Genomic DNA, 16,110 nt, shown 5'->3' on the forward strand with positions numbered 1-16,110 from the left:
ACGAACGTCACACACTCCAGATGCCTCCCTCAGATAGGATGAGTGTCAAGAGGGAGGGAGGCTAAGAGGCTGCGCTGCGGCTTGTCTGCCAGCATCATCACTTCAGTTTTCATTCATTTTCCCCCCTTTCATGTTTTCCATTTTATAAGGGCCCCCCAGGCAGAGAGGGTAGGCCTGGCCCCCCGGGACCCCCCGGAGAACCGGTAAGTACAGGGGATGCAGCGTCCGCAGCCCTGGAAGACTACGCCAAAAATGATGCTGCTGAACAATTTCAGGCCTCATTGCTCCACACAAAATGCAAAGGCAGCCATCTGAATCAGAGCAACCTGATGTCACTACCTGCAGTAGCAAAGATGTGACAGAACCATGACAGTGCTTTGTATTTTAGTGGATCACAGTTTAAAAAATTGGAAGCCCATGAAACAGCCAAATACTGCAGCTGAGCGTTGCGGTTTTTACACCATAGACCGTACACATAAGCTTGATTTGTATACACATACATAGTAAAGAAGGTAAAAGTTTGAGTATGCCTTCTGGACACAAATTTTTTTCAGAAGGCATGCAGTGGACAAGATTGATCAGGAAATTATCCACCATGTCTTCAGTCCTTCTTTACCAGTTCCCAGAGATGTAGGACATTTGTGGGCTGCTTTACTTTCACTCTTCTGCCCACTTCCTCCCATACAAGCATTGTCCAGATTTCCCAGGTGTACTCAAACTTTTGACTGATACTGTACACAGACATTTACCAAGAATTATGGCTTGAGAGAAAGTAATACTGTTTTCTGATCTCCCATCAGACTGCACTACCAATTGTGCGCGATATGGGCACCTTACTCAAGGTACGGTAATATCCGTGTTGCGTGTCTTTCTACAAGTAGAGATGCGAAAGGAACCTGAAGTCGGTGGGATTCATTGGAAACTGAATACAGTGCTGCTTGTGTCTTGGTGTAAAGCACAAAAGATCACAGATAATTGCCTGTAGATGTGAGCCTTCTTGCTGAGGAAAATGTTCCGAAGGATTGTTCGGAAAATGAACTCAATTAAGGCCCATATAAAATGGCTACAGTCTGCTGGAGCTATTCAGGTGCACGAATGACACGTTCATCAGCAGAGGCGGCAGTTCTTGCCCCCTTCGGTTTTTGTTTTTGAAAATCTCTTTTGAAACAGAGACCCCAAGTGAGTCTTGAAAATGCCACTCCATCCCTGTATGCTCCGAACGGTTAAAGTCAATAGCACGCATCATTTGTGCCAGCTAGATAAATAATGCTGCAGATAAAGAAACAGGTTACTAAGTGCTGTTTTTTTTCTTCCCATCTGAAGAAAGTTATTAGCCTCTGTGTGTTTCACAAGGCTCAAGGAAGTAGAATTAAATGCCATCTTTTAATGGAGACATGCAATTTAATTTTAATTTGAAGATCTCCTGGCTGAAGCCCCACAGTGCCCCCTACAGGATGACAGGAGTACCACTACAGACAGCTCTTAATTTTTTGAGCTGTTAATTTTTTAATAATATATAGCTCCACTGTATAGGTAAGGATGTCCATATAATTTTAAACTCCTGTTTTGCTGATTCTTGGCACAGCTGTTCACTGGCAGCTCATCCTTCTCCAGTCTTGTGTATCTGTACAGCTTGACATCTCAGGAGAGGTCTGTTTCAGCTCTTCCCTCCGCCTGCAATGATTAGTCCTGTTGCTTGTTTTCTCTGCCTTACTGTCCAGACCTGATAAAAGTCCCATCCAACTCAACTGATAATGCTACTCTTATTTCTTATTCTGTTTACCGAGGAGTATGAGAAATTCCATGGCCTAAAAAAAACGAGAAAGAGTAAAGTCAAAATCAACAGCCTTCCATTTGCTGGAGATTGACCATGACACGATAGTGTTTATCTCTACCTCCAAGGTGCTGCCGCAGTGTTTTGCTACAGAGTGAGATCAGAGCATATTCAAATTTCAAAAGACCATGGCAAGACCCTGGCAGGCTCCCCTTTGTGGCGAAGACGGCGGGAGTGGAATGAATAAGGGATGGAAGGCTTTCTAGCTGAGTTGGAAGCAGTCAGCTGGGGTCGTGCTCTCTTCTGGGACATGAATGTCTAGATGGAAATCGTCCTTTATTGGACTTTTTTGAAGATGACTGCTTCACTGAAGGCTTTATAATGTATAGCAGAATGGGGACTCAGATAGACGAAGACCCCTAAGCTGTTCTAAGACCCCCCTCGTGCCAGCCAGCCTTACAACCACTTAGGACTCCTTCCCTCCTTTGACACTGCTGCCAAAAATCCTATATCAGTGATTGTCTTTTTTTTTTCAAATAGTTTCTCATTTTAGAGTTTGTATTGCACAAGTACAACATGTACCGCTGAGGTGGCCTTGTATTGCTCTGAAGTTTTTTTTTTTTTTTTTTTTTTTTAACGAAGTCAAAAATCACGAGTCCTTTGGGAAGGGTAATAATTTGAAGAAATAAAACGTACTCATTGTAGGGGAACAAGGTCTCTGGAACAGTGAGAGCACTTAAGAGATGTCCAAACCTTATGGTGTACCTGCCCTCCCTCGCTGCAGTGGTCACGTGCACTGTAATTTGCTACTAGTCAGTAATACAAAGGAAAACAACGTGCCCTTTCTAAGTGTTCCTCTTGAGCTCACTCCATTCTGTAATCTATTCATTAAATAGCTGCTGTCTCCCAAGAAATGACAACACTAAAATTACACCACGGTGAAGTGCGAGGGACGTTAAATGGCACTGGGAACCACTACGGACGATTCTTCTTGCCTTCCTTATTACTGGAAGCCTGTTATTATGGCATAAATGTCTGGATGCAAATTCTGTCAGCCAAAGGACAGACAGCACTTATTGGGTTATTTTACATTTTTAAGTGCAGATAGTACTGCAATTACAACTGAAATGATTACTAATAGTAAACACACACACACACACACACACACACACACAAACTGGCTGAAACCGCTTGTCCCGAGTAAGCATGCAAATGAAAATGCTGCGTGATATGTATTATTTATTTACATGTCCATCATCCTTCTGTGGATGAGCTTGAAGAGCTGAGTATTAAATATTAAACATCAAATGTGCCCTAATGTTTATAATATTAAATATGCCCTGCAGGTACAGTAATATCCCTACGGATAGGGCTCATTTCCTGCCCTCGACTCGATCCTGTGGCTGTACAGGTTCAGTACAATAGCTGGAGCTGATCGCTCCGACACGTACAGCATAAGCTTCTCTTTGTTCTCAGAATGTTTCCATAATGCTGACAAATCAATCTCCAGCCCCGATCCATTTTACTGATAATTAGAGCCACGTGGCATCTCATTAATGCAATGGATGTCGTCTTGGTACAGCTTTCCACGAACAGCTTCAGAGCAGCGGTGTCTTGGAAACATCCTTACAAATGTCGTGGGTTTTTTTTTATTATTATTTTTATTTTCCAAACTAACACGTCACATCCTTCCAGCTAACACTGCAAGAACATTGTACGAAAATATGTTTGGCGTGTCCTTGCTGTGCGCCTGTGAGTGTAGACTAACAAACAGGGAGTAACAGATGAGCCCAGACCGTGGGAAAAGAAAATCACAAAAGCGTGTGTTGCTTTCTTCAGAATGCCTGCAGCGTGTGCCAGGCAAGGATGCCAGGCCTGCCGGGGCAGAAGGGCGAGAAGGGCTCCCCAGGACTGCCCGGCGCCGAGGGCATGGAGGGACAGAAGGTAGGAGACACACTGCGCTTGTCACTTTAGTTCAAGGGACCCAGAATGGGCACAGCATGGGCAAGGCAGCTCCTGGAGTCCCTCCTCTCAGGGAAATCAGGACTGGCAGCACTAGACAGGGGTGCACTAGAAGTCTTGTATTATTATTATTATTATTATTATTGCTGTTGTTGTTGTTGTTAATGATGTTCATGTTTTTGTTGTCTTAGTAACTGAGTGCTTATTTAACTGTGCTTGCAAAAAGAAAGATGGATGGATGGATGGATGGATCTGTAATATATAGCATTACTGTATATTATGATAATTTGATCCAGATCAAAAGTCAAACCCCAGATGTTGCTTTTATCCATCCATTCATCCATCCATCCATTTTATAACCCACTTGTCCTCATAGAGTCACGGTGGTAGTAGGGATAGAAGTTAGCTTTTAGCAAACATTTTTCAACAAAGTGATTAACGATTTTAAACTATTCACAATGATTGACCCATTTATACAGCTGAGTAATTTTACTGGAGCCATTTTTTGGGTAAGTACCTTTCTCACGGTCACTAGAGCAGTAGGTGGGATTCGAGCCAGCAACCTTCCGCCCCAAATGCAGCAACTCCAATTGTTGCACTACCTATTGTCCCCTGGTAAAGTGCAGTACTAAATGGAATATACACGAGTAAGAACATTTAAAAGGAAAAAATACATGGAGATGGAAATCCAGCAAATGTGCAGGAAGTTGAGAAAAAGCTGTATATCACTATGCCTGTTGACTAGAGCAGATCTTTCACTCTTCATCTGTTTCTTCATGTTGACAGGGAGAGCAAGGTCTGCGAGGCCCTGTGGGAAACCCTGGGAAAGAGGGACCAAAGGTGGGAGACCTTTATCACTGCCAGGTCACATTACCCCACTCTACAGACCTGTACAGCTTTGCTCTAAGGACCAAACAGAGAAACACTAGAACTGGTCACTAAAAACTAGTAACTCTGCCATGACTGCGGTGAACAGCTTTTTATCATCTTTGCCAAAAACAAAACATTTATCGCCACATGCCATTTGTTGATAAATCATTCACACCATTTTCCTTAGCGCAGCATGCCCCCATTATCTGCTGGTGGTAACAAAGGCTGTTATTTCAGTTATTTAAAAAAAATATAAATAAAAATTCTTTCCCTCCTAGGAAGAATGAGACACATGACAATATTTCATTTTGTATGGTGTTCAAAATACAATCATCACAAAAACTGGACTGAAATGAACCTGAAGCATAATAATGGGACATTAATGAATACTTGATCTACAGTGTTTTGACTTGATTGTGGATGTGGATTGTTGATTTTGTCTTCAAACTGCACCCCATCTAAGAACATTACTGCTTTTTAGGGAGTTAAAGGAGAAAGAGGATTCCCTGGTTCTGCTGGAGAGAAAGGAGATGAGGTACATAAGAGATCTGTGTTCGGAGTACCACAACCGATTGTATAAGTCATCATTTCTACTTTTGTATATGTCATATATCATTTTTTCTAAGGGGCAACACAGTGCTACCTTACAGCTCCTGGGTTGCGGGTTCAAATCACTCTGTCTAATTCGATCTCTGGGTGCAACAGCTGCAGCAGAAAGACGTGGTTTAGCAGTATTGGTGACTCTGAATCGCTGCTGACAACGGATGTTTTAGTGGATTAGATATTTCCGTAATTGTTATTATTATGGTCTATAGTCGTTGGAGTGGAAGATGTCAAATTAAGCCTTACTGTTGCAAATTTGTCGGTTGTCTTGCTCCTGAGCTTTCTTTCAGGTTTGCAGATATGGGTGTGTGTTTTGTAAGGCAGGGATTCCTGCTGCTTGGATGTTCATTCAATGGGAAGCAGTTCCAAAAGTGTAAAGGAGGCAGCTGAGAGGTACTTTTTATCCCCTTATCATGGTCATCATCCTCCGCAGGGCCCCCCTGGCGTACCCGGATTCCCAGGTGCAACAGGTCGTACTGGAGCTCCGGTAAGACTCACCCCTGCAGTCTTTGCTCTTCCCCAAACAAATGGAAAATGTTTGGTAAACCTTCAGCATGGGGGTCCAGAAGGCTGCATTACAACCTGCTAAGATAGAGCAAACACTCAGCACCTGTGCAGTTGAGCAGCAACCTTTGACCACGTTCACTGGTGTTAGCAACCAGCATGAGTCAAAGGGGCTCAAAGCTCTCCGACTGGTCCCTGGTTGGCCAATCCTCCGTCCGTTCAAATACAGCTTTCCCTTTCCAACAGAGATTATATAAATGGTTTTGCTGTTTTCAGGGCATGATGGGAAGACCTGGACCCATGGGGCATCCCGGACCTAAAGGCGAAAGAGTAGGACTTCTGCGCGTTCGGATTAGTCATCCCAGTCATTACAATGTCGCCATTACTTTTACATATGAGAAAAGAGAGGATGAAATGTGTCTTTAGTGCAGTTTTTCTTAATAATTGCTGCAGTCTTGAGACATTTCTAAATGTTGGATTTTATTAAATTGGGATTTTGGAAGAAACACAAACCATCCCTTCATGTGTTCAGCTTATAACCGCAGGCACTGAAAGTGCAGGTTTTGATCTATCGGCTCCTTTTGTTCACTCTCTCAGGGTAGCGAAGGCCCACCTGGAAGACCAGGCTTACCTGGACCTCCTGTAAGTCGGCCGTCATGCGGACGCTGCTCCTGTAGTGCTGGAGATTGCAATGAAGCTATTACCAGTTCTTCACATAGCAGGGAAAACCGATGACGCAGACATCTGTTGTTACATCTAGTAAAGATGACAAAGCGTTGTGTGTTGCTGTTATGTGCTGGGAGATTTTATTGCAGTAGGTCTAAAAAAGGGCATGTATGTTCTGTCTGGTTTCACGTGAAGGTCCTTGGGGAAAGGTTCGGCAATCTCAAGTTGTTCCCAAGTTTGTAGGCATCTGCCACAGCCTCCATCCTCAACGGGGCCAGAAACACATCTGTTTCCCCCAGGATCTGCACGTTCCCCGGGGTCCCCTCGTCACCTGTCATGCATGGGAGAATCTCATGCATACCGGGCGCACAATGAGCACTCCTCCATCTCCCCGGCATACACAGCAGGCTGCCTTTTGTCTAGTGCGCGGGAACCGCAGTGTTTGAGTATAGGAAATTCTGTGCTTGACTAATTAATTTTCGGAGTGTACAAAGTGAACATGACTGTTATAGTCATTCAAATGCTTACCACTGTGAGCTTGCTTGTTTATTGTGTGTCTAGTCAAAGCATATTGAAAAACATGGAGTAATTTTTCACTAAGTATAATATGATGACAAATATATCCAGTTAGACAAGGAATCAGGCAAAGGGTGCTCATGCATATGCAACTGTTAACCAAGGTTGAATTTTGTATATACAGTAATGAACAACTTTCTGCTGTAACTATACATTTTCACTGTTAATTCTTTATTATTCTGCTCCTTAAACACCATTCCATACACAAAACTCCATGCCACTTAAGAAGACCGGTCCAGTCTGGTCCATTTTCTTCAGGGGAATCCAAGACCTAACCAGAGTTCCACTGCAACCAGCACTGGCGTCTTCTACTTATGACCCTTAAAGAGTGATTGCTTCTATCTCACATCAGTCAGCCAGCTGAGAGATCTTTCTCTTGTCCTTTAGACAGCCAGATACTCAATGAGTATGTTGACTTGGAGAGAGGGCTGCTTGCTGATTGGAAATGAGATGATTTGCTCACAGTGATGGTTCTGTTTGCAGGGTGTTCCCTACACTGAAGGAAATGGCATGAGTAGCTTGTATAAGCTACAGGTAAGAATATTTGCCTAGAGGAACAAGCACTCAGCTTCATGTGTAACCTGCAATAAGGCATTAAGTTAACACAGCTTTGATTACAGGCCGGCGGCGCCACGGTGGGATACCCCGGACCTCCTGGTCCTCCCGTATGTAACACCTTTCTTGATGCTTATCATTTACATCTCTTTAATATTTATGATGCCGAAGATTCTGCCAGGGGAGGAGTGCTATAGCCAGTCAAGGCCATTTCTGGGTACCGTTCCTGCTGAGGATTGCATTAGGGTTCTATGATTTTTTATCAAATTCTACAAGGTGAGCATATAAACACAGTGAGAGCATGAAATGGGCATTTGTAAATTTTGCTAATGTTTGGTAACTAAAAAATAAATGAATTCAAAAGTGAAATGAGACAACGGATTCATCTGGCACAGTTTCATCAAAGAACAAATAGCTGTGTATTTGAAACCTTTAATGCGCTACAGTTTCAGATATTGACTGTGTGTCGCCTTATTCTTTCCATTTTCTAGTGGAAATGAATGTTTATACCTGCATGTCAGCCATTGATATGTGAGAAGTAATCATTGGGACATAATGGGACATAATGTTTATGGCTCTCAGATACACTATAAAATGGAAATGCATTTAAGCACTAGCTTTAGGTGAGGCTTGTGAGAAGTGAGAAATTTGTCCCTGGCAATAAAGAGAGGAAAAGGCACCCAGACCTTCTGCTCCCGTATTTCAGTACAATGCAGACTTGTGTGAAACAGAGAGGCTGGTTAATAGCAAATCTAATATGATCATCTATAAAAAGCACACAGTGCGGATATGGAGTTGTAGAAAGAATGGAAACACACCTTCATTTTAACATCATTATCATTAAGTCATGTAACCAGACCCCATATGCAGGTCAAATCTGCACGGAGCATTGTAATATAATTCATACAGTATCAAGGAAACTACCGGCTTACTATTTCAGCAGAACAGACCTTAGGGGAACAAACTGAAATTACTGGATGGATGAAAAGATGCTGGTTGAATGTAAGCATTCATAGTTTCAGGACAGCAGGTAGCATAGTGGTTATAGTTGCTACTTTGCACTCAAAGGGCCCAAATTCAGATCCAACCTCCTGTAATAGCTATCTTACACTTTTTTATTCAGCAAATACTTTTCTCCAAAGCAACTTCCAATGGACTCTACGTAGTGTTATCAGCCCACACACCTTATTCACCAAGGTGACTTACACTGCTCAATATATTACTTACACTGGGTCACTCATCCACACATCAGTGGAACACACTCTCTCCATCATTCACACACTATGGGTGAACCTGAACAGTATGTCTTTGGACTGTGGGAGGAAACCAGAGTGCCAAGGATCAAACCCACACCCCCTCACACCACCCAGACACAGTGAGACAGCAGTGCTACTCACTGTGCCACCGTGCTGCGTACTGTACTGCTCTCAGTCTTGAACGTCTCTTGAACTTACCCTGAATTACTCTGGTAATAAATTACCCAGCTGTAAGTGGGTAAATCTTGTGAGTCTCTTTGCAGAAAAGCGGTAGCTAAAAGAATAAATAACAGAGTATACAAAGGGTTTTGAAGTTTTGTTTTAAAAGTTTGGGTCTAAAGAGACCATTAATTGCCCTGAGTGTGAAGATCTAGGAGTGGTTTAGCAGAGAGAGAGCAAGATTAAATGTGATAAGATAGGACAGGACAATGAGAGGAGCTCCGTGTTAGTTAAAGGGGGCACAAGGCAGAGGGAAGGCTAATGAAGTTAGTGCTGCAGTAATTATGGTAAGACATGACTGAGCTGGACACAGAGCATAAGTGTCAGACATACCACCTGTTTTACCCTCTTATTAATAAGAAAAAATTTCCCAAGCTGGAGAGTAGCCCTGTAATTTCCAGTGAGGTTATTTTTAAAGGTCAGTCAATCAAAGCTCCACCACCTGTTTTAAGAAAACTCTGAGAAGCTGGATATTTTCACGCAGTCTAATCACAGCCCTTATCGCCAAAAATAACACCCGGCTAAATTATTTAATGCTCTCAGTGAAACCCAATGCATGCCGCCATGGGTGATTTTTCTGTATATCTTAAATAACTTACTGGCTTATTCATTTTAATTACCTGTATTTGTTCCACAGGGGCCCAAAGGAGATGAGGGAAGACCTGTAAGTTCATTTCTCAATTATATTGTTAAAATTTTACAGTGCATTCCATTCTGTTTTTAAATTTAATACAAGTTTTCCATTCTCTATTCAATGACATTTGGTCAGTTGCTCACTTAGAATTCTGTCTCCAATTCCCTTAGAGTAGAGCTCAATAAACCTGAGTGTGAAAATTTAGACTCAGTAGATGTCACTGCTCTGCATGACAAAAAATGGACTGGATTCTCTATGCTAGATCGAGTTCATACACGATTCATGACAGTGTGTACCCATAAGCCCCTGTGTTCCCGTATATTGAAAATTCCCATAAGTCTCCGTTGGCTTAACAACAAGAACAATGGCATTCGCAGAATATCAACTTGAATTCTCTGTCCTTGCGGGAGCAATTGCTTTTTTATTGTTTTGTTGCGGGGCAATTTTTCACCTGGGATGTTAATTTGACATTTGAATAAATTGTCTCAGCGGCCCAGTAGCCCGTCTCCAAATTGCCCCAATCCGTCTCGCAGCTGATCACTTTCGCCTCCTGATTTTCCCCCACGGCCACACGCTGTTATTCGTGACAATCTACATGTGCGACAATTAGGCTGGCATACATCTGTGTCACACCTGATCACTTGCATGTGAAGTTTAATCGAGTCCTGAGACAGGGGCTGGATGAGCTCCTTCCGGGGCCTTCCGGCAACACATTCGTCTCTACTTTTCCGTTAGGCTTCTTGTCTTTTCTTCAATCGGCAATGTCGCATACCATCACAAGGAGTCATTAAACAAGATGGAAAGTCAATCTGGCACAACATTCCATGCCTTGGTCCTATCGTAATTGAAAGAGGACGATAAATCTTGAAGTTATCCTGTCCAGAAAGCGCCATAGCTGTCTAGCCCCGCTCTGGGATATGTAGCCTCGATGGAGGGGGACTCTTTAACTATAGTCTGATGTCTGTCTAGTTATCTACCCACTCCTACATTTATGAGTAGAGGTAAATGCCATATGTCATTTTGGCAGGGTGAACCAGGGCCCATGGGTTTGCCAGGACTGGAGGGACTGCCCGGTGCCAAGGTAGGACCCAGAAAATGCAACACCTGACAAATCACTAATCCTGCACGAACCAGATAAGCTCTGGAACAGGTCACGAGGCATTTCCTCAGCAAATTTAACGGTATAGATTTGTTTGTCTTTTTCACATCAAGTGAGATGCTGGGATTGCTCAGGGATTCCACGGCGGTCTTTTCACTGCCTAATTTTGGCAAATCCCAAGCAAAAATGGGCCTCCCACAACTGAGTCAGCATGCGTTTGTTTGTCTAAGTCTTTCCATTAAGACTGTCAGCAAGATGCACTCCTGGCGGGGAGGGTATATAGCTGACTGGCTAATGTATATGCTAATACATTTCCCAGCGTGCACTGTGGCTGCCAGCAGGCACCGTTCCTGTTTCTGAAAAGATCCTGTCCCTTTGAGAGATGGAACCTGCCTACACATTCACGCTTCTCAGAACACAGCCTTCAGAGAGCACTGATAATGGGTTTAGTGTTTTGTTTTTTGAGGTGAACTCTGCGCTAAGCTAAGGAAGAAGATGTGCTATGCTAACTCCAAATGATATGCTCTAGTGCCATTTCTTTATTATTTTCTTTCATAGCTGATTTTTTTTTCCCCAAGAACCTTCTTTTTATCTGTTCGAACAGTGCAGTGTTTTACTGGAAAAGTTCTGCTCTGTTATCCAGGGGTTCTACATTAGTGTAGGGAATGAGATTTGAACTTGCAACCTACAAGGTTAAAGGTCTATGTCGTTAACCGACATGCCGTAAAGATATCCACATTTTCTTCCAGGGAGACCCAGGCTTGCCCGGCAGCCCAGGAATACCTGGTCCACCTGTAAGTGTTCCTGCCCTTTTCCTTCAACGTTCCGAATACCATTCTTGGAAGTGTCCTTAGCTCTTCTCTACAAACATTTGTTGTATCACACCAATTTCATTTCCATTATTCTTATGTTAGTGTGCTTAATAGCATGAAGAGTGCCTTCGGCCAATTTTGTCCCTCCTTGATGTTTCTACAGGGGAAGCCGGGTGTTCCCGGAAAGGCAGGAATCCCAGGGGAGCCAGTGAGTTTCTCAAGTCTTTCCATTATCATTTAACCTCCATTTCTTTCTTAATAACCCCCCATTGTTTAGTGTAATTGTCAGATTCCCTGATCCCCTTAAGTGATTTCACTTCATCATCAAGCCTGCCCTGTGACTGGAACTTTATTTCGCTCATTTGATAAAATGACCTTTTTATTTACCTCTGCGTATGCTTAGTGGATTTGGGGGTAGCTGCCATTGTTGGGCCTCATCTGTTTCCTCTTGAGATTGATGGCGTGCAATGTTTGTCCTCCGGCAGGGAGAGCGAGGCCCTGTGGGGGAGACAGGATTCCCTGGTCCTGAGGGACCGCCTGGTGCTCCCGTAAGGACCCCCACTGCTTTGATTTACACCTTCCCACTGAGCACATTTATCTAAAGAGCCAAGATCAATGTCATTCATGACGACGCTCTCATGCTGTGGCATCACGGTTACAAGTAGCCTACGTGCTAATTCCAGCAATATCGATAAAGAATATCGACTCTGCAATAAATCCTTAAGCTTCACCAACTCAGTATGTTAAAGACAAAACCAACTTTAGGCTTTAATGTAGTCAGTTAGGTTAGATGTTGCTGTTAAAGGTCAAACTGTTCCTGCTATATTTTTAATGAAGGTGCACTGCCTGGAGCAGCATGTATGTACTAATGAGAATATTTTTCATTACTTATAATTTGTACAATTTCACAGGGAAGATCTGGAAAGGATGGAATCCCTGGATATGAGGTAAGAAAAGACATAAATATAACACTAGTAGATCTGCATGTAGAACAAATACCTGGGAAAAAGATGAGGCTTTGACCCTGACTAAATATTCCCTGGGTATCGATGTTTTTACAGACGGCTTTGCTCACTTATTGTAGCCAACCTCTGGCAACTTCCTCGAATTTGAGCCAGCAAAGTTCTGGCGCACATCGTACTCTTCCCCCCCTGCCTACCCCACTCACAGATGGTCTAAATGAGAGATTGATTGGTGTCTCGTCTCCTGCTGGCTAAGGGCAGATCAATTTGATAAGTGGACTCCCTGCCTGTTTGTTTCTCCGTCATCAGACCCCGCCCCCAACGGCAAGCGCCTCCAATACAATGGGGTCATTCCTGCTGGCCATCATTACAGAGCGACACAGCTGTAATTTTGGGCTTTCAAAGATAATGCCCAGAAATGTATCTTGCCGATTTCAAATGCTGTGAAAAGTAAAAGCTTTACTGACCTTGTATTAAAAGTCCACTACTGTAGGAGGTATAAAACTTGGCCTACAAGTGTGCACAGTACTTTTTATTTTGCTGTTCTCTCTGAATTATTGTTATTAAGCCCTTGGCCTGTTATTATTAAACCCTTTGCTTGTTGCTATTCTCGCTCTATACATCAGTTTTTTGGGGAATTTTCACTGCATTAAAATCTTGCAGATTTGAAATTTGTTCCACCATCTCCAAGAATTTATTTCTTTTTATTTAATAGTAATTATTGATTTCTTATGCAGTGTCTATGTACTTTTGTGTTTCAAATGCTTTTCGCTTCTGTATTCTAAGTAGCATGGAACATACTCTCCATCGTGAAAAACCGCTTTGATCGATTGAACGATTGATGATCGGACATAGGGTGACGCACAGGGTGACACATCGGATAAACATAACCATGTTTAAAACGTTGCTGCCAATTAACCACTCAAAAAAATAGGCAGGAGGTTATGCTTCACGTCTAGGTGTCATTGTGTCTCAGTGACACCTCAGATTCAAGACACTTCATCATTATTTCAGTTGTTTCCGCTGACATGTTATTCATCTTAAACAATGTGACTTCTCCATCTGCAGCAACTAGGGCTCATCTTAAGCATTTTTTTTTTATTATTGGATGATGCGTTCCTGAGCAGTTTCCAAATGGTGGAGCAACAGTGCCACCTAGTCAGCGGAAGGAGTCACATCTTGCTACGTTTCATTTTCGTTCTTCCGTAGCAGGCTGCCTCTGAGCTTCGGAAAGAGCACCGGGGACGTGCGATTCCGTGGATGCGATGAGCATTCTAAGCACCGCGTCGACTGTTTTGAGGAAGCCTCCTGGCGCAGAGGTGAAATCAGGCAGATGTGAATACGGTCAAAAGGAGAGGTCCATTTCGAGGCCACCTAATGAATGATTGTATTTCACATGGTTGGACCCCCCTCTCCCCCCACCCCATCCCTGCAGGGGTGCAATAGAAGGCAATCTTGAGCTGGTTTTCAGCCTGGTCCATAGAGAGCAACTGGCATTTAGTCTAACTATAAGCCGCTGGTCAACTGTTACGATTAAAACCACTAAAAACAGCAAAGTATTTAAGGTGATTCTATGTCCCTAATCCCCTTCAGAAGAGAGAACAATTTTGAAAACTTGTCTCGACTAGGTGAGTTGTGTGGATTTATGCGATTCCCGCCACACATGATCCGCTGGGAAGGGGCATTGGGTCAGAAGAAATGTTGTCTGCCAGCAGCCTCACAAGCAGTGCCAAAGTTCTCAACCAATTATTAAAACATAAAACTGGGGAAAGGAGAGGGGATCAGTAATGGGACACAATAAAAAAATCTCTTTTGTTCAACCAGAGAGGGTCGGCATGGCAAGGGGGGAGTGTGATAGCAGGCGGGGGCATCGGGTTTATATTGTCAAAATCCAGAGAGAAAAAATAGACCGAAGAGCAGAGAAAGAAAAGAATGTGGACTTACAGCGGTGGGATCGTGGGCAAAGGTCTCGGCCCCATGGTCGCCTTCATTCCGGAGATCCAATTATGAAGTGGCACTTGTGGCTCTGTGGGAGCATCCCCGTGACTGACAGAGCATTTCAGAAAAGGCCTTCGGGTGAACGAATGTGTAATCTCTTTTGCTTTTCTCTCCACACACAGGGAGCAACAGGTAGACCTGGAGACCGAGGGTCCAAAGGGGAACGTGTAAGACCTTATATAATGTGCATTCTTTAGTCCTCTTCAGAAGGTTTCAGCTTGCCACTCGGTGGTCACGAGTCAAGTTCCTTAACCGCTATGACAGCCTGTTACCCTTTAATCTGTGCATGTCGGAAATGCAAAATAATGCTCTTTGGTTAACCCAGCTGTCAGTAGCTGAGCTCTTCTGCTGGAGCCGTGTAATTGGCCATAAATCCATAAGCAGCCGTTGCTGAAAACACAAACAATGTTTATATGAATGTCTTGTACATGGCCCTTAATTTCCATAATGTCTACGGAAAGTAAATCTTTGGCATAACAGTTATTCTTTCAGTAAATGCGTTTTGATTTACTTTGTATGGATACTTTATATTCTCATTGTGACATTTAGGTTTGAATGTACTGTGTTCCGTTTGCTTCAGAGTTTCTGAATTTTCAGAGGATACATAACCAGACTTTTGCAAAATACTGAATTTGTAGATTGAAGAGATGCTCAAAGCCTACAGTGAGATATGAATTACACAGTTGTTTTCTGTGATCCACCAAGAGTAGTAACTGCTGATTTGAGGAGTTATTTCCAATTGTTTTTTTGGTCTCCTGTTGCAGGGGGACCCCGGGATTCCGGGAGAAAGGGGAGTTCAAGGAGAGAGGGGAAGACAAGGGGAAAAGGGAAACCTCGGGCCAAAGGGACCAACTGGACCCCCAGGACCCAGGGGAGATCCTGGCCCCCCAGGGACCAAAGGTTCTGCAGGCCTACTGGTATGCAGACAGACACCCTCGAGCTCATGGCACTTCTGTAACCACACAATAAAACACGGGGGCTCCACTCATCTCCGCCGGGCCACGCCGAATTGTGCATGTGTACACTGCACATTGGAGCACATTCCCCACCCAACGACAACCACCAACGGAATACGGTGTCCATGCCCATCTCTCTCCATCTCATCGCCACTTTGCCACAGCCCCAGGTGCAAAATGATACAGCTGGCACGTGAAGGGTGCAGGGGACTTGGGACACCCCAGTGCCCACCATCCCAGAGAAACGCTCCCGCACCTTCTCGCTCGAGATAAGCAATCACCCCGGCTTGTCGATGTCGTGCACGAAACGCACGGATTACATAACGCCCAAGCCGAGACGCCACATACGAACACACAGCACCTTTCCTGTTCAGTTCAAAATCTTTCCGGTAATCCTGTAAATCCAGTCCTCCCATGATAATACCATGTTACGTGTCATCTTAATATTTGATCTGCATCACAACATTTACACATGAAAGCACAGGCACTTACTGGAGTAACGCTAACGTGAAAAATATAATGCACTGCATGTTTTAGACCTAATGTTCTGAAACGACTGAATGGTTTTGCTGTTTGTCTTTCTGGGTGCATTAGGTTTTTTGTGGCCTCTGTGGAAGTCCAGAAAATGGACTTGTACACCAGATTCCACTGTTAGATTATAATG

At 43.6% G+C, this 16,110-nt stretch overlaps 1 protein-coding gene across 1 annotated transcript in view; it reads left to right on the forward strand.

Moving 5' to 3' along the window:
• LOC108932736 (collagen alpha-1(XIX) chain) overlaps positions 1 to 16,110 on the forward strand; it is a 66,814-nt gene that overhangs the window by 45,445 nt on the left and 5,259 nt on the right. Inside the window, exons 18-35 of the mRNA XM_018749302.2 lie at positions 150 to 203; positions 801 to 842; positions 3,614 to 3,718; positions 4,523 to 4,576; positions 5,088 to 5,141; positions 5,643 to 5,696; positions 5,990 to 6,043; positions 6,311 to 6,355; positions 7,439 to 7,489; positions 7,576 to 7,620; positions 9,623 to 9,649; positions 10,647 to 10,700; positions 11,468 to 11,512; positions 11,694 to 11,738; positions 12,016 to 12,078; positions 12,442 to 12,477; positions 14,613 to 14,657; positions 15,255 to 15,407. Of these exons, the coding sequence (XP_018604818.2) occupies positions 150 to 203; positions 801 to 842; positions 3,614 to 3,718; positions 4,523 to 4,576; positions 5,088 to 5,141; positions 5,643 to 5,696; positions 5,990 to 6,043; positions 6,311 to 6,355; positions 7,439 to 7,489; positions 7,576 to 7,620; positions 9,623 to 9,649; positions 10,647 to 10,700; positions 11,468 to 11,512; positions 11,694 to 11,738; positions 12,016 to 12,078; positions 12,442 to 12,477; positions 14,613 to 14,657; positions 15,255 to 15,407 (1,026 nt within the window). The remainder of the gene's footprint in view (positions 1 to 149; positions 204 to 800; positions 843 to 3,613; positions 3,719 to 4,522; positions 4,577 to 5,087; positions 5,142 to 5,642; positions 5,697 to 5,989; positions 6,044 to 6,310; positions 6,356 to 7,438; positions 7,490 to 7,575; positions 7,621 to 9,622; positions 9,650 to 10,646; positions 10,701 to 11,467; positions 11,513 to 11,693; positions 11,739 to 12,015; positions 12,079 to 12,441; positions 12,478 to 14,612; positions 14,658 to 15,254; positions 15,408 to 16,110) is intronic.

This window comes from Scleropages formosus, chromosome 4, assembly GCF_900964775.1.
Source record: "Scleropages formosus chromosome 4, fSclFor1.1, whole genome shotgun sequence".
NCBI lineage: Eukaryota > Metazoa > Chordata > Actinopteri > Osteoglossiformes > Osteoglossidae > Scleropages > Scleropages formosus.